Source organism: Narcine bancroftii, chromosome 2 (genome assembly GCF_036971445.1).
Source record: "Narcine bancroftii isolate sNarBan1 chromosome 2, sNarBan1.hap1, whole genome shotgun sequence".
Classification (NCBI taxonomy): Eukaryota; Metazoa; Chordata; class Chondrichthyes; order Torpediniformes; family Narcinidae; genus Narcine; species Narcine bancroftii.
This window is the reverse complement of record NC_091470.1, coordinates 23,957,813-23,977,312: the sequence shown is the minus strand read 5'-3', so window position 1 is coordinate 23,977,312 and position 19,500 is coordinate 23,957,813. Positions and strand designations below refer to the sequence as shown.

The 19,500-nt window shown below is 42.8% G+C and overlaps 1 protein-coding gene across 2 annotated transcripts in view; it reads left to right on the top strand.

Annotated features, from left to right (window-relative positions):
- The window catches only part of fbln5 (fibulin 5), a 98,767-nt gene that overhangs the window by 21,219 nt on the left and 58,048 nt on the right, over window positions 1-19,500 (top strand). The window contains exons 2-4 of one of the 2 annotated variants that reach the window (XM_069916113.1): window positions 350-431; window positions 2,471-2,516; window positions 2,852-3,124. In XM_069916113.1, coding sequence (XP_069772214.1) covers window positions 351-431; window positions 2,471-2,516; window positions 2,852-3,124 — 400 coding nt within the window. In that variant the 5' untranslated portion in view covers window position 350. Of the gene's footprint in view, window positions 1-349; window positions 432-2,467; window positions 2,517-2,851; window positions 3,125-19,500 lie in introns of both variants that reach the window. The other variant, XM_069916112.1, reaches the window with a different exon arrangement.

Here is a 19,500-nt window from a genome sequence, read left to right as displayed (position 1 = left end):
TTGCTCAAAAAAAAAGCAATTGTTGAACTGGAACTCCGCACAGGTCCACTGTATAGGAGTCCTAATCTCCAGTGCTAATATGTTGTACAATATCATCTTGTATATAAATCTAGCCAGATCTTAGAAACCTGCGCACAATTATTCATTTTTCCTCTAATAGAGATCTAATCGGCATGTGAAGCTGCTTAAGCTATATATTTTTTTTTAAAAAAACCTCCTGTATTATTTGTATATTGGGTATTGTTTGTGGGGTGAGGTTGATGTGAGTGAATGAGAATGTGTGCCGCTGTGGGCAATACCGGAATTAAATGGCTCACCTCTCATTCTCTGTGTGTTGACTATGTTGCAGAATGCTGACTGCACTGGCATTAACAGTGCTATGGATCAGAGCTGGGCTGGCACAGGAGACTGATTCAGCTGTGTCAATTACGGTAATTACTAACGAGGAATTCTGCGAAGATGCAAAAGCAAAAAAGTCTTTTCAGTAGAGGAGCGTCGCAAAAAGCAGAAAACGCTGGACAAACTCAGCCATGCCTGTGAGAAGAGAAGCAGGGTTAATGTTTCAGGGTGAAGACTGTGGGAAGGAGACAAAAGAAATGTCTTCAAAGTAGTTCCAGTGGAAGGTCTTTAATCTCAAACATTGATTCTATTTCTCTTCCCTCAAATGCTGCCTTTCCGACTTGCCATTTCCAGTGTTTTTGGTTTTTATTTTAGATTTCAGCATCTGCAGTCCTTTTTGATTTTACTGACAAGGGTTGTTAATTGGGGGCAGAAAGGGGAGGTAATTGAGCCCGGTGTATTTGAGGTCATATTGTGATAGGTCAGCCCGCACTGTAATAAAACAAACAGCAGAACCAATTAAGCATACAACGGTTTCCTTTAATCGGTCTTGTTAATGCTAGCGAGAGGTACAAAAAAATTCAGTAACTCGTTCTCTACACCAAGCCCCACTCAAGGCAATAGAGTACTCATCCCATTTTTATACACCTTCAAGTGGGGGGTCTGTGAGAGACCCTACAAGTTTCACACAGCTGACGATACCAGTTTTTACAACAGCATGTTCCATTTTGGTGTCTGCTGACAAGCTGGCAAAAAAAATAGAATGTCCTTGGCGTTAGTTACTATCTCACTACAGCAAAGGGAAGGTCATGTTAGAAGGCAGTCACATTCTCACCTATGTTACAAGGCAATTATATTCTCACCCAATTCATTAACCCTTTGTTAAGCATATTCCTTAAAGTTATTCTTTCACAATATGGGTTGAGGCATGTCAGTAGTAAGGATTGTCAACCTATTGAAAGCTGTAAACTCTAGCAATATCATATACTATCACTTCAAACACTTAACTTTTAAAGGCACGATTACTATAGAGGTTAGCACAATGCTATTACAGCACCAGGAATCCAGTTTCAGTTCTTTCTCCATCTCTAAGGAGTTCCTCTCGATGCCCGCCAAAAAAAATGTACTGAGTTCGAAGTTTAATTGGTTACACAAGTGTATTTGGGCCTGTGGACTGGAAGAGCCTGTTCCCGGAATTGAGATCATCGCTGGAATGGGGGAGAGATCAGATGAGGAAAGTCCAAGAGATTGGGAGAAGTACTGGCAAACCAGGATGGGACTGGTGCTGAGATGGGACAGAGGAAGAGAAGGATGGAGGTGTGGGGAAAGGACACAGATGAGAAAAAAAACTTGAATTTGACAGGAAACATTAACATAATAGAACACTCAAAAGATGCTTCCCAAATACATTTCTCAATCAAAATCTGGCACCAAGTTCCAAAAGATGACTTGAAGACAAATAGCCAATTTCTTCTTCAGGCATAATTTTTACCAATAAGCCACCAAGAGAGAATTCCAGTGTACAAAAAGCTTGGCAGGTATATTACAAGGTTCATAGATTACAAGGATGGGAAAGAAATGTCCAGGAGACAGGCAGCACAATTTTTGATGACTTCAGGTTTAGAGAGGTCAGAATGAGAGATCCCAAGCCGGAGTATTTTGCATTGGCCAGAGATGATAATTGCATGGGATAAGGGTTTCAGTGTGGGGTGGACATTTTTTTTTGATGTTGGGAGGGAGTGAGAAGGTTTAATGGGCCCCAGTCTTATTTTGTAGTTTCTGCCGTCCAGTTGCTCATGGTGAAAAGTGGCTCAAGGTTGTTATGGGAAGGCCGTCCATTATCTCTCACCGGTAGAAGGAATCTATGGGCGGCCATCAGTGGGGGAGAAGGCTGGGGTGAAGGGGGGGGGGGGCGGTCAGTAACCTATTGAACATTTCTTTCCTGAACACAAAAAAATTGCTAAACTGCAATAACAAAAAGAAAATCATGAAATCACTAAAAGCCCGAACACTAGTGTTTTGGGTCTAAACATTACATGAAGATAGAAGGTCAAGGCAAATGAGGATTTTTCATTGACTCTGCTCCATGTGTTTACTGAAGAGATTGTTCTGTCTTCTTCATTTCTAGCAGTGCTCTGATGGTTATTACCTGGATCGTTCATCTGGACAATGCAAGGGTAAGATAGATACCTTTTCAACTTCTGCAGCACTTTCTCACAGATCCCCCCCACCTCAGCCACCTATTTGGAAGCTCAGCCATGATTAGTTTTGTGCATGGGGTGCAGGGAGCTCTAATAAACTGAAATGGCAGAACAGCATTGAGGAGCCTGATCTTGTGATGAGAGTAAAGTGCAGAGCTGCAGCTTTCTGACTGAGCCAGAGATGGTGCCAATTGATGAAAGAAGGAATTTTTTTTAAATAAAGGGAGCAGATGAAGGGAAGAAGTTATTGTGTCCACGTGATAAGGTATGGCCTCTCAGCTGTTTTCTCTTGTTGCTTTCTTTTTTTACAGATATCAATGAGTGCCAAGCCATCCCAGATGCTTGCAGAGGGGGAATGAGGTGCATCAATCACAATGGCGGATACTTGTGTCTGCCATGGTCTGCTGCACTTGTTCTGGCAAATGGGCCATCCAACCCAACTTATCCCATGTCTTCATCATCAGGATACTCAGAAACACAGAGTTCATCTGCCCGCCAGGCAGCCTCCATTCCCAGATATCCTATTCCAGCTCGATCCCTGGTCTGCCGCTTTGGTTACATTCTGGAAGACAACAACTGTGTAGGTAAGTGACTACTCTTGCTATCAATGGCTCAGCTGCAAATATGAACTCATTCGCTTCATTGCTCCTTTAAACCTAAAAAGAATGGCATATCAGTTTGAAGGTTGTTAGCCATCATTACTTTATATTCAAGTCTAAGCTTTAACATGCAGAAATAAGGACGAAGAGCAGGGAAGGAGGATTAATTTAAAGCACATTTTGGACCAGCATAATGAAATGGACTAAATGCCCTCCTTCTATGCCTGATATTTTCAAAGCCCAACATTGTGGCCAAAATGCAAGATCTGGTGTGTTCTCAGATGGAAGCTGAACAACATCCTGACGTAATGATAGAAGGAGAGTCTCATGTGTACTCAACACCTGATGTGTTGGGCTAGTGAGAGAACTGATGTTCTCCAGATGATAAACAAAATACCCCCACTTCACCCAATGGGTCCAGCAAATGGCAACATTCCAATGAATGAAGCAGTAAATTAGGTTAGGACTTTCATCCAAAGGTTAGGTATGGAAATAAGTCACCAGAAAAGCTCAGTCATATCCAAGAGATGATCGAAAGTTTGAGAATGGATTTATTGTGACATAATGTGCTTTTGGTTATGCACAGCTGAAACTAAATCAAAGTTGAATGAGCTTCTTCCACAAATGACAGTCCCAAAAGTATTCATGGACATATTTTCACAATTATGGCTGTACTCAACACCTGATGTGTTGGGCTGGTGATAGAAATGAGCTGACATTTCCACTCGAGGGGAGTCTGCATTTGGATCATGCCCAAGAAAGAGGCAAGGCCTCAATGCACCCTATAAGTTTTAATGAACGTCATTGAGCAGTGTGCAGTAACAAACAGGAGAAATGCAGATAATGCATCAAATTAAACCACAACTATAGAATAAAATGCAAAGTGAATTGAGGACCAATGTCAAGGGATTTTTTTTTCTCCAAACAAATCATCATTCATAAAGGTTGTGCTCAATAATAATTTCAATGGGTTCAAAGAGAATCAGGCTGGACAAATTATTAACAAACAGTGGTCTTTATACACAGAGAAATTCACAAAAGCATAAACACTCATACAGACTAACATACACAGCAATGATGCATAAGTAACTACACACCAGGTGAAAAAAAAAATGACTGCTAAACATTCTCTATTCCCAATTAGGAATGCAAGGGTTAAACACACAATGCCCATCCACCCACAGGCACAGCACACTAATGTACAGTAAATTAATTACAACTTACAAGTACTGCACATCAAATAAACCTAAAAAGAATGGCATATCAGTTTGAAGGTTGTTAGCCATCATTACTTTATATTCAAGTCTAAGCTTTAACATGCAGAAATAAGGACGAAGAGCAGGGAAGGAGGATTAATTTAAAGCACATTTTGGACCAGCATTGACCATGGCTTGGGATTCAGGGCAATCTCATTATAGCCAGCCGTCCAATGCAACCTGGACTTCAATAATGGTCTCAAGGCAAGAGCAAAAGAGGAGAAGCAGGCTCTATATATGGCTTTTCAACGAAAGGCCCATTCACCTGACATGCTTGGACCAATCACATAGCAACCTCACCTGAGGGCAGCTCTAGCAGCTGATTGACACCTAGAGGACCAATCGCACATCAGGTGCAAAGGCCAATCTAACCTTTGATGGGCAGGTGAGGTCACTTCCAATCTCAGGTTCACCTGGAGAAGTCACACGACCCTCTACAATTCACATTCCAACCAGGTTCTAGGTGGAGAGGTTACATTGTTCTCACTATCCACATTCCGACCAGGTTCCAGCTGGAGAGGTCGCATGACCCTCCCAATCCACACCACAAAACCAGAGGTTGCATTTCATATGGGATAGCAGAGGTAATTCTCTGAAGGTATTTATTGGCCAAAGGATACTGTGGCAAAAGTGAAGGCATGATAGATACCTCGAGAAGAATGCATTACATCCCTTTCCTGCCTTTACCAATCTTTGTAAAAATAGATTATGAAGGAACCAAATGATTTTCACGCAGAGAGTCGTGGGAGTGTGGAATGAGATGCCAGCTGAATTGGTAAATGTAGGTTCAGTTTTAACATTTAAGAAAAATTTATACAGGTACATGGATGGGAGGCTTATGAAACATAGAAACATTAGAAGATAGGAGCAGGAGTAGGTCATTCGACCCTTCGAGCCTGCTCCGCCATTCAACGAGATCATGGCTGATCTTAAAGTTCAGTACCCCGTCCCGGCCTTCTCTCTGTAACCTTTAATACCCTTTTACTGAAGAAATATATCTAATTCCCTCTTAAATAGATTTAATGAACCTGCCTCTACTGCCCTCTGTGGCAATGAATTCCACAGATTCACCACCCTCTGGGTATAGAAATTCCTCCTCATCTCGGTCCTAAATGGTTTGCCTATTATCCTCAAACCATGGCCCCGAGTTCTGGATTTTCCCATCCTTGGAAACATCCCATCTGCATCCATTCTGTCCAGTCCTGCCAGAATTTTATAGGTCTCTATGAGATCCCCTCTCAATCTTCTAAACTCCAGGGAGTACAATCCCAATTTGCGCAATCTTTCCTCATAAGCCATTCCTGCCATTCCAGGTATCAGCCTGGTGAATCGCCTCTGCACTCCCTCCATTGCAAGAACATCCTTCCTTAGATAAGGTGACCAAAACTGCACACAATACTCCAGGTGGGGTCTCACCAAGGCCCTGTACAGCTGCAGTAAGGTATCCTTGTTCCTATACTCAAACCCTCTTGATATGAAGGCCAACATACCATTTGCCTTTTTAACCGCCTGCTGTACCTGCATGCTCGCCTTCAGAGACTGATGTACACGTACCCCTAGGTCTCTGCACTTCCCCATCTCTTAATCTATTGCCATTCAAATAGTAATCTGCCCTCCGGTTTGTATTACCAAAGTGGATAACCTCACATTTATCCACATTGTAGTGTATTTGCCATGTATCTGCCCAGTCCCTCAATTTATCCAAATCACACTGGAGCTTCCTGACCCCCTCTTCCGTGCACACAACCCCTCCTAGCTTAGTGTCATCTGCAAATTTGGAGATATTACATCCAATCCCCTCATCCAGATCATTAATGTAAATTGTGAACAGCTGGGGTCCCAGTACAGATCCCTGTGGCACCCCACTGGTCACCGCCTGCCACTCAGAAAACGAGCCATTTATCCCAACTCTCTGTCTTCTACCTGCCAGCCAGTTCTCAATCCATATCAATACTTTGCCCCCAATCCCATGAGCCTTGATTTTGGAAGCCAGTCGTTTATGCGGGACCTTATCGAAGGCCTTTTGGAAGTCCAGGTACACTACATCCACTGGCTCTCCCCCATCTATTTTACCTGTCACCATCTCAAAAAATTCCAATAGATTTGTCAAGCACGATTTACCTTTTGTAAATCCATGTTGACTCCGTCCAATCCCTTCTCTGCTAGTCATATGCTCCGCTATTACATCCTTAATAATGAATTCCATCATTTTGCCCACTACTGATGTAAGGCTCACCGGCCGATAATTCCCCGCTTTTTCTCTACCCCACTTTTTAAATAGTGGGGTAACATTAGCTACCCTCCAATCCATGGGTACTGATCCTGAGTCTATCGAGTTCTGGAAAATAATTCTTAAAGCATCTGCTATCTGAATGGCCACTTCCTTGAGTACCCTAGGATGTAGATTATCAGGCCCTTGGGATTTATCTGCCTTCAATCCCATCAATTTCCCCAAGACCATGTCCTTAGAGATACTGATTTCTTTCAGTTCCTCCCTTGCATTAGTCTCTATGTTTCCCAACATCCTTGGGAGGTTATTTGTATCCTCTCTTGTAAAAACAGAACTAAAGTAAGATTTTAATTGGTCTGCCATTTCCTTATTCCCCATTATATATTCCCCTGATTCCGACTGCAAAGGACCTACTCTGGATTTCACCAATCTTTTCCTCTTGACATATTTATAAAAGCTTTTGCAGTCGGTTTTTATATTTGCCGCAAGCTTACTTTCGTAATTTATTTTTGCTCTCTTGATTAATCCCTTTGTCCTCCTTTGGTGCATCTTGAACTGTTCCCAGTCTTCGGTTGTGGTACTTTTTTTGGCCAATTGATATGCTCTCTCTTTGGACCCAATGCTGTCTCTAATTTCCCTTGTTATCCACGGTTGAGTCACCTTTTTTGGTTTATTTTTATGCCAAACCGGTATAAACGATTTTTGCAATTTCTCCATTAGATCTGTGAATGCTTTCCATTGTCTATCCACAGTCAACTCCCTCATAAACACCATCCAATCAATCTTACTCAACTCCCGTCTCACACCATCATAATTCCCTTTATTTAAATTCAGGACCTTAGTCTCGCTTTTAATTTCATCACTCTCCATGTCGAGTGAGAATTCGATCATATTGTGATCGCTCCTACCCAAAGGGCCTCGCACAACAAGATTGTTGATTAGCCCCTTATCATTACATAATACCCAATCTAAAACGGCCTGCTCCCGAATTGGTTCCTCGACATATTGGTCTAGATAACCTTCCCATAAACATTCAAGGAATTCCTCCTCCTCAGTATTTTTACTAATTTGGCTAGTCCAATCTATATGCAAATTAAAGTCTCCCATGATGACAGCTGTTCCCTTATTGCACGCTTTTCTAATTTCTCTTTTTATGCCTTCCCTCACCTCTACACTACTATTTGGAGGCCTATATACCACCCCTACTAACGTTTTCCGCCCCTTGCTATTCCTCAGTTCTACCCATATAGATTCCGCATCTTCTGAGTTAATATCCTTCCTGTCAATCGTGTCGGTCCCTTCTCTCACCATCAATACTACCCCACCCCTTTTTCTTTCTTGCCGATCCCTCCTAAATATTGTATACCCCGGGATGTTAAGTTCCCAGGCTTGCCCACCCTGCAGCCATGTTTCTGTAATCCCAATCAAATCATATTTGTTTATCTCAATTTCCACAGCTAATTCATCTACCTTGTTCCGAATGCTTCTTGCATTAAGATATAAAGCCTTCAGATTTGCTTTTTTCACCCTCCTTGCTCTTTCTGATTTTTTACTTTCGCTGCCTAACCTAACTTTTCCTGTTTTATCTTTTCTGTCCTTTGCCCTATCATACAGGTTCCCACCCCCCTGCCAAATTAGTTTAAACTGCACCCGACGGCTGTACCAAACCTAGCTGCCAATATATTGACCTCTTTTGGGTTTAGGTGTAACCCATCCTTCTTGTAGAGGTCATGCCTTCCCCAAAAGAGATCCCAATGATCCAAGAAGCCAAAACCCTGTCCTTTACACCAGCCCCTCAGCCACACATTCATTTTTCCTAACCTTCCATTTTTGTCCTCAGTTGCACTTGGCACAGGTAGCAAACCAGAGGTCACCACCCTGGCTGTCCTATTTCTTAGTTTCTGTCCTAGCTCTCTGTAATCTTTTTTCAGTACTTCCTCCTTTTTATTTATGTCATTGGTACCCACATGTACCAAGACATCAGGCTGTTCTCCTTCCCCTTTTAGAATACCCTGGACCCGATTTGAGATATCCCGCACCCTTGCACCTGGGAGGCAGCACACCATGCGGGCATACCTATCTGGCTCACAGAATCTCCTGTCTGTATTTCTGACAATGGAGTCCCCAAGGACCACTGCATTCCTCTTTACCTTTTGGTCCACCATGCCAGGCTCAGTGCCAGCGACCTGGTCACTGCTGCCTGCTTCTGTCAGGTCATCTCCCTCAATAGCATCCAACAAAATATACCTGTTACTGAGAGGGATATTCACAGGTGTGCTCTCCATTTTCCTGGTATTTTTCTTCCTTCCCCTGACAGTTACCCACTTACCTGACACATCTGGTCTTGGGGTAACTATGTCCTGAAAGTTGAATCTATCAACTCCTCATTCTCCCTTACCAGCTGTAGGTCCTCAAGTTGCAGCTCCAGTTCCCCAACTCGGTCCTTAAGGAACTGCATCTCGGTGCACCTGACGCAGATGTGGCTATTTGGGAGGGTGGGACTCACCCATGGTTCCCACATCTGACATCCAGTACAAAGCACTAACCCCATAGGCATGACTGAGCTAAAATAATGCCGCTTACCCTTCTCCTCGCCTGTGTTTGCCTAAGCCTGTTGAGCCAAAGGCTGGAAGTCCCACTCCTTCAGTGCCCCACTCACTCAGTGCGCTGTTCCTTGCTGGCCACTCCCTCCCCTTTTACTGGGCCCTTGACCAATTAACCTTGACCAATTAACCCAGACACTCTCTCCAAGCTCCTGCTCCTCTGACTCACAGCTCAAACTCCAGCTGTTGCCTCCTCAGACTCCCAGCCTGATTTGAGTAGGCCCAAGCCCCAGTAAGCCCTTGTATTTAACTGCTTACCTCCACGTCACTCTCTCCGAGCTTCTCCTCCTTCGACTCCCAGCTCGAATTTACATATAGATTGGACTAGCCAAATTAGTAAGTCCAGCTATTTATTCTACTCACCTCCCTGATGCTGTCTCTTGGCTCCTCTTCCTCTACCGACACCAGGCACTGACTCACTGTCTCCCCCGGCCCCGAGTCTGACCTTTCTGAGCCCAAGCCCTGGTAAGTCCAGCTATTTATTCTACTCACCTCTCTGATATGGTCTGGGTGCAGGCCAATGGGATTAGGCAGAATAATAATTCCAAACAGACTAGAAGAGCCGTAGGGCCTGTTTCTGTGCTGTAATGTTACATGGCTCTAAGACTTAATTTAATTGCCTTTGGCCAATGGATTAAATCCATTGGAAATGATGGTTTGCGTGAGCCTGTTATCCCATTATTCTGTCAATGGTGACACTGACTTGTGCTCTTTGAAGAGCCTTTGGTAAATTCTTCCACTTGGATGAAGTCATTGAGCTGAGGAAGCGATCAGTTATTGGTGATGAAATACCTTCTTGCACAGAACCATTTGATACAACAACAGGAACACAAGGACTGCAGACAAACAACGAGAAACTGGAGGGACTCAGAAGGTCACGCTGCATCCACGGAGAGAAGGGGGCAATCCCTGCTACAGAATGAGTCCTTTTTCCAACCGGAAACGTTGACTGACCATTTTCCTCCACGGATTCTGCCCGAGCTTCTGAGTCCCTCCATTGTTTGCTGCATTTTATGCAACTGAATGCCTTGGAAGCCCGTTATGCTGGAGTGGAGTGGACACAAGTTGATTGGATCAAGTAAGATATATTCTATTCTTTAGTATTCACAATTAACTCATTGGATTTGGCATGGTTCTGTTGCCCTTTAGAGAACTAAGAGTAGCTGGGATTGATTTAATAATCTCTGTAGGGTTCCAGATCTTCATAGCTGCCAACAAGTTGTTCATACCTAATTTTTACCCACTGCTGAAAGGAATGTAGGCACTTTGCAATTTCACCTTTTAAATTAATTGATGGGAATATATAAACCACTTCATATCTGATCTACTCAATAATATAATTGATGTACTTGGACTCAGATCTGGAATGAACATTTCAATTGCTTGTTTGAGTGAAAATAAAGCAAGATCCATAGTATCAGATTAAAATAATGGTTCTAAGGTCATTGGAAGAAATGACCAAAGTTTATAATTAACATATGAGAGAAATAAACCCTGCAGCAGATTTGTCACAAGACTGACAGAGGCCAAAGCAGCAGACTCGTACAGTGCTTGTATTTCTTCTTTGGCTTGGCTTCGCGAACGAAGATTTATGGAGGGGGTAAAAGTCCACGTCAGCTGCAGGCTCGTTTGTGGCTGACAAGTCCGATGCGGGACAGGCAGACACGGCTGCAGCGGCTGCAGGGGAAAATTGGTGGGTTGGGGTTGGGTGTTGGGTTTTTCCTCCTTTGCCTTTTGTCAGTGAGGTGAGGTGAGGTTTAGCAACTACCTTAACATCTTGGTTACAAAAGAGCTATTGTCCAGAAATCTGTTACTTCCGAGCTCTGGCACAGCCCAGTGGTCACCTGGAAAGAGTGTTAAACAAGCCAATTTAAGCACACAGCCGATGAGTAACAGACTGTTACCATTCTCCTAAAAATAAATTCTCTCTCAATATATGACTGTTATTACAAGATCAGGTCATTACAGTTGAATCACTGACACCCTTCAAACATAACAGAGAAGCCAGGTGGCCACTTCACAGAGCATTCGCGTTATTTTCATTGGACTTGGATCACCAAGAGCTCAATTTTTATGAGGATCACATTTCCAGCTCTGTGTAGAACAGAGGTTCTCAACCTTTTTGTTCCTACTCACTTCTTTGGCTTGGCTTCGCAGACGAAGATTTATGGAGGCGGTAAAGGTCCACGTCAGCTGCAGGCTCGTTTGTGGCTGACAAGTCCGATGCGGGACAGACAGACACGGTTGCAGCGGTTGCAGGGGAAAATTGGTGGGTTGGGGTTGGGTGTTGGGTTTTTCCTCCTTTTTCTTTTGTCAGTGAGGTGGGCTCTGCGGTCTTCTTCAAAGGAGGTTGCTGCCCGCCAAACTGTGAGGCGCCAAGATGCACGGTTTGAGGCGAGATCAGCCCACTGGCGGTGGTCAATGTGGCAGGCACCAAGAGATTTCTTTAGGCAGTCTCCTACTCACATCCCACTTTAAGTATTCCCTAAGCCATCGGTGCTCCGTGATTAGTTAGGGATTGCTTAAAGTGGTATGTGAGTGGGAAGATTGAGAATCCCTGCTCTAGACCCGATTGTAACTGAAATATTTTGCTTGAGAAAAAAATAGTAATTGGCCCGTTTCCTTTGGAGTTATGAAACCGTGCACATAACGAGTCAATGAGGTACAATTAAAACAGTGGTTTTCAAACTTTTTCTTTCCATGCCATGTCATATTCCTGTTGTGGTATGTGGGTGGAAAGAGAAAGGTTGAGAACCACTGGTGTAGAACATTGCAGCCCTGTGCAGGCTAATCAGCCGACCTGCTCTGCAGCAACCTATCTCACACCCATAACGCTCTATGTTTTTACCTATGAACTTACATATATCACTAAAGGACATTAGTTTCTTATGACAATTTAATTACTCACTTGGGTGGCATGGCTACCGTCGTGGTTAACACAAGGCTATTACAGCGCCAGCAACCCCGAGCTTTCTGGAAGGAGTTGTACATTTTCCCCATGTCTGCGTGGGTCTGCTCTGTGTGTTCCAGTTTTCTTCCACGTTCCAAAGATGTACAGGGTTAGTAGGTTAATCAGGAGGTGGTATTACAGTAGCTTAATCACTGTTCCTTTTGTGAGTGGGACTCATAGATATAGCTGTGAGGTAAATGAATGTTTAGATTGGTTCTTAATATTCAGCTTGTTTTTTTAAAAATTTTTTATTTTTCACATTATGAACCATATTAATCAAAATACACACAAACATTTCCCTCTTGAATATACTCAGTGTCATTTTCTCCCCTTTCCCCCCTCCCTTCCCTCTCCCCTTCCCAGCCCCCTCCAAACCCATTAAATGTTCAACATATACAATACAATAAACCCATTAAACAATGTCATCACACAATGAAAATAAACAAGAAAATTGTGTCATCTACTTTTACATACTGGGTCAGTTCATTTAGTCTTCTTCTCATTCTATCATTTTAGGGGGTGGAGGTCCGCGGTAGGCCCTCTCTGTTGTGTTCCATGTACGGTTCCCAAATTTGTTCAAATAGTGTGACTTTATTTTTTAAATTATATGTTATTTTTTCCAATGGAATACATTTATTCATTTCCATGTACCATTGCTGTACTCTCAGGCTCTCTTCTGATTTCCAGGTTGACATTATACATTTTTTTTGCTACAGCTAAGGCTATCATAATAAATCTTTTTTTGTGCTTCGTCCAGTTTGAGGCCTAATTCTTTACTTCTTATATTACTTAGAAGAAAGATCTCTGGATTTTTTGGTATGTTGCTTTTCGTGATTTTATTTAATACCTGATTTAGATCTTCCAAAAACTTTTCCACTTTCTCACATGCCGAAATGGCATGTACTGTTGTTCTCGTTTCCTCCTTACAACAAAAACATCTATCTGATACTGTTGGGTCCCATTTATTTAACTTTTGGGGCATGATATATAGCCTGTGTAACCAATTATATTGTATCATGCTTAACCTCGTGTTTATTGTATTTCTCATAGTTCCAGAGCATAGCTTTTCCTATATTTCATTTTTTATCTTTATGTTTAGGTCTTGTTCCCACTTTTGTTTGGGTTTACAACTGATTTCATAATTTTCTTTCTCTTGCAGCTTGATGTACATGTTTGTTATAAATATTTTAATTATCATTCTGTCTGTAATCACATGTTCAAAGCTGCTTCCTTCTGGTAATCTCAGTCTGCTTCCCAAACACAAGCAATCCGATACCTAGGTATTAGACTAGATAATAATCTAGGCCATCTATACAAATTAAATTATCAGCAATTAATGAAGAAACTACAAGATGACTTAGAACAATGGAAAGATTTACCACTAACACTGATAGGAAGGGTAAATTACATTAAAATGAATATCTTCCCAAGGATACAATACTTATTTCAATCAGAGAAATTCTTCAATGAACTAAAGAAAATAATAAGGAAATTCTTATGGAAAGGGAGGGAACCAAGGATAGCGCTAGATAAATTAACAGAATGGTACAAACAAGGGGGCTTACAGCTACCAAACTTTAAGAATTATTATAGAGCAGCACAATTAAGATATCTATCAGATTTTTATCAAACAAGGGAAAAACCAAATTGGATCAGGATAGAGCTAGATAAAATAGGGAAGAAGGTACCAGAACATATACTTTATAAGTTGGATGAAAAACTGGTGCAACGTAGAAGTTCACCAGTACTGCACCATCTGCTCAACATTTGGTAGAAGATTCATGTAGAAAGGAAAAAAAAACAAATTACTAACTACCAAAATTACTATTGACGCAAAATCAACTGATCCCTTTCACAATAGATAACCTTTCCTTTAGAGAATGGGAGAGAAAAGGGATTAAAAGAATAGAAAATTGTTTTTTTGGGAAATAATTTATTATCTGTTGATAGTATTGTTAAAGACACAGAAGACTGCAGGTTCTGCAACCTTGAGCAAAAAAACAAGTTGCTGGAGTAACTCAGTGGATGAAGCCGCATTGGTGGGTGTGAGGGGATCATTTATGTTTTGGGTCAAGACTGAGAGTAGTAAAGGGGAGATATCCAGAATAGAGGTGAGGGAGTGAGGCAGGGACTGATAGGTGGATCTAGGCAAGGATAAAGGTGAAAAACAGATATGAATGAGGCAGGTGGGTGTTGAGGAGGATGGAGACAAAGGCTGGAAGGAGGTGGTGGAAAGCAAGATGGAGAATTGGATAAATATGGAAGATGAGAAGTGGAAACAACCAGGGAGCTGAGGTTACCTGAAATTGGAAAAATCACTGATCATCCAATGGGTTGTGGATTGACCAGGTGGACTATGAGCCACCATTCTTCTAACGTGTGTTTGGCCATCAACAGACATCGTGTGCTTGTCGCAAAGAGGTCAAGGTGGTCATTACGGATGCAGCCTAGGTATTCTTTGCTCGGTCTCACTGAGGCCACGTTAAGACCATTGAAAGCAGTGGATAGGTGCATGTGACTGTCTAAACTGGAAGGGCTGTTTGGATCCTTGAATGGTGGCGAGGGATGCAGTGTAAGGACAAATATTGAACCTCCTGTTATTGCAGGGGAGAGTGCAAGGGGACAGGGAAGGGTGGAAGAGAATCAGAATCAGGTTTATTGTCATGAACCCTTGTCACAAAGTACGTTGTTTTGTAGCAGCAGTATTGTGCATTACAGCTGCAAAACCTGCCATAAATTACATTTCCTTGAATGCATTATTTAAAAAGAAATAATTAGGGCAAAAGAAGAGAAAAAAAAAGTGAGCTTGTGCCTGTGGTTCATTGTCCATTCCGAAACCTGATGGCGGAGGAGAAGAAGATGTTTTTGCAATGTGTGTGTCTTCAGGCTCCTGTACCTCCTTCCTGATGGTAGGAGTGAGAAGAGGGCGGTGAGGGTCCTCAATGACCAAAGTTCCTTTCTTCAGACACCACTCTTAAAGATGCACTTGATGGAGTGAAGACTAATGCCCATCATTGTGCTGGGTCAAGTTTGCACCCCTCTGTAAGGAAGTTGTGATTAAACCTGGGAGTCAAGGTCCCTGCGAAAAGCCGAAATGGGTGGGGAGGGGGCAGGTGTGACCATTGGTAGGGATACTTAGCAGCGGGTGCAAGGTATTTTTGGAAGGAAACTCATTCAGCAAGTGGATGGAGTTCCATCACACTCCTGACTTGTAGCTTGTCAAAGTCCGTTGTTTAATCCATTCCCAGGATAGGGATATCACAGCTAAAGTCATCATTTAATGCACATCTTGATTTGCTCTGGAGAAGATGGTATTGAGCTCCTTTCTTGAAATGGTGTTATCATCTCCAGGATGAGAGTTCCAGCATTTACTAATGGTGATAGATGTTCAAGTCAGCGTGTTTTTTATATATGCTGCCTGATGGGATCTCAGAGATGGTTGGTTCCCCAGCCTCATCTGCTGTTGTCCTTCCAGGCAAAATGCATTGTGTGCTTGGTATGTATGGTCAAATGACCCATAGCATATTCGTGCATTGCATTTGGTACAAGATTCACTGCATGGTCTGCAATTGTTTTCAGGTTAGATTGCGCAAACTTGGGATGTTTTCTCCAGAGGAGGCTGGAGGGAGGTGGGGTGATCTGATAGTGGCTTATAAAATCATGAGAGGGTGGACAGGGAGAATCTGACAGGTTAGAATTGTCATACAACTAGAGGACTTGCACTTAAGGTGGAGGGGGAGGGAGATGTGCTGGTCAAATATTATACACAGAGAGTGGTGGGTGCCTACAACGGGCTGCCAGGGATAGTGGTGGAAGCAGTTACAAGAGTACAATTCGACGTTCAAGGTTCACTTTATCATCCCGCAATAATACATTTAAAAATTTGATATACTTTAACTTTTGTCTGCCCCAAGGCAGAGAGTCGCTGAGAGCCTGGCGTCCCTAACAAAACGAGGATTTAAAACAGGAGAGTCTGCAGATGCTGGGGTCTAGTGCAGTACACAAATGTACTGGAGAATCTCAGCAGGTCACGCTACATCCAGAGGAAGTAAAGGATAACCAACGTTTGTCAGGCATAAGATTAAAAACAGACAGACATCTGAATATAAAGGCGGTGTCTTTCCTGTTTCTTTCTTCCACCTGAGAAGGGTCCAGGCCTGAAACACTGGTTCCCTTTTACTCCCTATGGATGCTGAGTTTTTCCAGCTTATTTGTGCAGTAGGGGCTTCCAGATATAGGCATAAATATGAAAAGGACAAAGAAATATCAATCAAGTGGAAGCAGTAGCATTTCAGTTTGATTTGGACATTGGGCTAGAGGGGCCTGTTCCTGTCCTCTTCAGTTCAATGCTCTAAGTTCAAGGCAAAATGTAGGGTCCAGTAGCACATCTTTGTGCTCCAGTGATCTGCGCTTCACCTTCACGTGCCCAGTTGGAAGCCTATATTTCCCTTGGGAAATCCTGAGAAAGCCTTTCCGAGTTCGAAAGGTCTTAGTTAACGCGGGTCTCCTCGTAGCATCTCAAAATTCCAATCACTTTGCGACTTCAAATTCAAGGCCACTTTAAATTCCAACCAAATGCTATGGTCAGCCTGGAGTCCGTTGTCCATAAAGACAAGAATAATTGAAAATTTGTTTTTCTATTAAGATCAGGGTTTGTTGGTCTTCAACTTAGACAAAAGCTCTGAGAAAATTTAATGCATGTAAGAACTTTCTAAACAGAATGATCCTGAGTGCTTTGGACTGATGTAATATTACCTACTATATCAAAGTCAAAGGGAACCTTTGGGTATTATTCAAGAATCAAAATTCAAGTTATTTTATTGCCATTTAATAAAATGGGTGTAATATTACACAAAATTGCCTTTAGTCTACTGTAAGGCAGATGAAGATTCACCATCAGCAGAAATTGCCTGGCATCCCTTTCAGTGAGAGAAAGAGAAGCAAAAGAGTCCCTTCAGATTCATTGAGTGTCCATGGATTCACCTCCAGTATTCCTGCAGCCACACAGACTTCAGTCCAAACCAAGCTCCTGATCCAAACCTCCCACGTGATCAGAAAGCCTTCAGTGCCCTTGGTACTCTTTCACATCCCAGTTCTGATACCTGGTACCCCTTCAGCCAGACTCCAGCAGTCCACAACCTGGTGGGAGTTCTTTGACTGCAGTCACCAGCAGCGCGCAGCCCATGCGGGTCCCTTATCTCGAGTCATCAGTAGCCCGTTGCCTGTGTGGTCTTCAGCCACATAGACCCTCACTGGTCTGCTGCCATGGTCACAGACCCTTAGGGTTTTCTCCTCAGCTTCTCCTTCTGAAATGGGGGGGGGGGGTTGTTCTCCCCATTCTCTGGTGCCGTGCGCCAGTCCTCTGCATACCCATAGTCTGTCACCCCCTTGCCCCTTGCGGTGAACTGGGATTCACTGGTAGTGTGTTGTACTGATGGCTGACTCCATCCCCCATCTGCTCACATATAACCCTGGTTTCCCGCCTAAACCCAGAACCCTTCCGAAGACTACGGTGAAGCCCTACCCATAGTTATAAGCTAATAATAGTGTTTTTTCTACCTCCAGTCATGAGAGCTTTTATTCACGCTGCACCCCTTGATGTTGCTGCCAAACACAAGCACTGCCATCTTGGGTCCAGACCCCTGCAGTTGTAGGATTTTAAAATAAGTGAGTGCCAGTTCCTTTTACAGGCCATTTGAAGCCTATATGGAGCTGTCAGTAGTTGGACTGGGTAATAGATCCCTGCAGAAGAGCACTGTGTCTCCTCTCCCTGCTCTCCGCAGCTCTGGCAAAACCACCATTTTTAATTTTGGTACATTAGAAAATAAGTAGCCACTGAAATACACTGGTGTCTGTGTTGCATGTATTAAGCATAGTTTATGAAATAACCTATGACATAGACATTATGGGATAGTGTATAACAGGTGGCAGCCAGGCAGAATCCTATTTTACATTGCTTCTGAGTGTTTCACTTGACTTTTTTTTGGAAGGAATATGAGACAAGCTGAGATTGAAATCATTTCCTTCACACTGTTGTACAGGTTTGGAAACATTCCAGTTCTGCTTTGTTTAACAAAAAAAATGGTATCATATTTTATTCCAATGGCAAATGTATCTTTTTGAGCTGAATTATGGAAACCACAAATTGGCTCCATTGGGTTTTGGTTTGGAGACATTACAACTTACTACAAAAGCATCAGCAAGATGCTGGGCTTGGTTGCACTGCCACAGAAATTCTGTGTTGATGTTTCTCAGCTCCTTCGTGGGGCAGGAGGCATTGATGAAGTGTGAGTGCTTCCCAATGTTGGGCCAAGCCACAGCCCCCACCCAAGTTTAATGTGCTCTTGTGCAGAAGGAGAAAAATGCTTCAAACCCATGCAAAAAAATATTCCTGAAGAGGAAGAATGCATGGACATTATTTCTCTCCACAAAGAAGGATGACTTTGATGCCCACATTTGCAGTGAAGTTGGCAGCTCGATCACCCCATTTTAACTAAGGTGCAGCCAGTGCCATTTTGAAAGGGCCATTCTAATAGGTGCCTATCCTACTGCCTGTTCGGCCATTTATCCCTTATAACGTGCGAACAGCAATATTATAATTTTCAGTGGCCCTTAGCTTCTTCTATAAAATGTAATTTATAATTTCTTTGTGCTTACGGCTGGAAAAGGTCTGATTTTTTTTTCAAGGAAAACCACAAATGCACTTCTCTTGTGAAGAAAATGTTACAAAACGATGCAGGTTCTGCCCAAGTTTGTAGCTTCAGGAACTTCGGCCAATCGTGCCAAACTCAAAGACGCAGCAATAAAAAAAAACCATGATGCCTTTTGTCACAGAGCCTCTAAACACAAGTGTCTCTAGATTGGGAGAGCCCTGTTGTATCAGCAAGGGGTCACCGGCGCTCTGTCATTGAGCAACTAAAAAGTCAACGCTGACCATAACGAACACCATAAAAGGCCGTAAGAGTGCCAAATGCAATACACAAACATGCTGGAGAAACTCAGCAGGTCACGCAGCACCCAGAGAAAATGAAAGGTACAAACTTTTCAGGCCTGGTTCCTTCATCAGATATAGTTGTCTGACCTGATGAAGGGCCCAGGCCTAAAACATTGGTCACCCTTCACTTCCTGTGAGTTACTTTCTCCAGCAGGTTTGTGCATTGCCCTGGCCCCAGCATCTTTCCTGTTTAACTCTAGAGTACCTAAAGACATTCACATCCCCTTTCGTCATCCCACTCCAAGCATAGGTGTGAGTAAAGATACTTCAGTCTGCCTGGGTAAACTTTGAAGTCAGTCTTTGATTGTTGAAAACACTTGGAAATCAT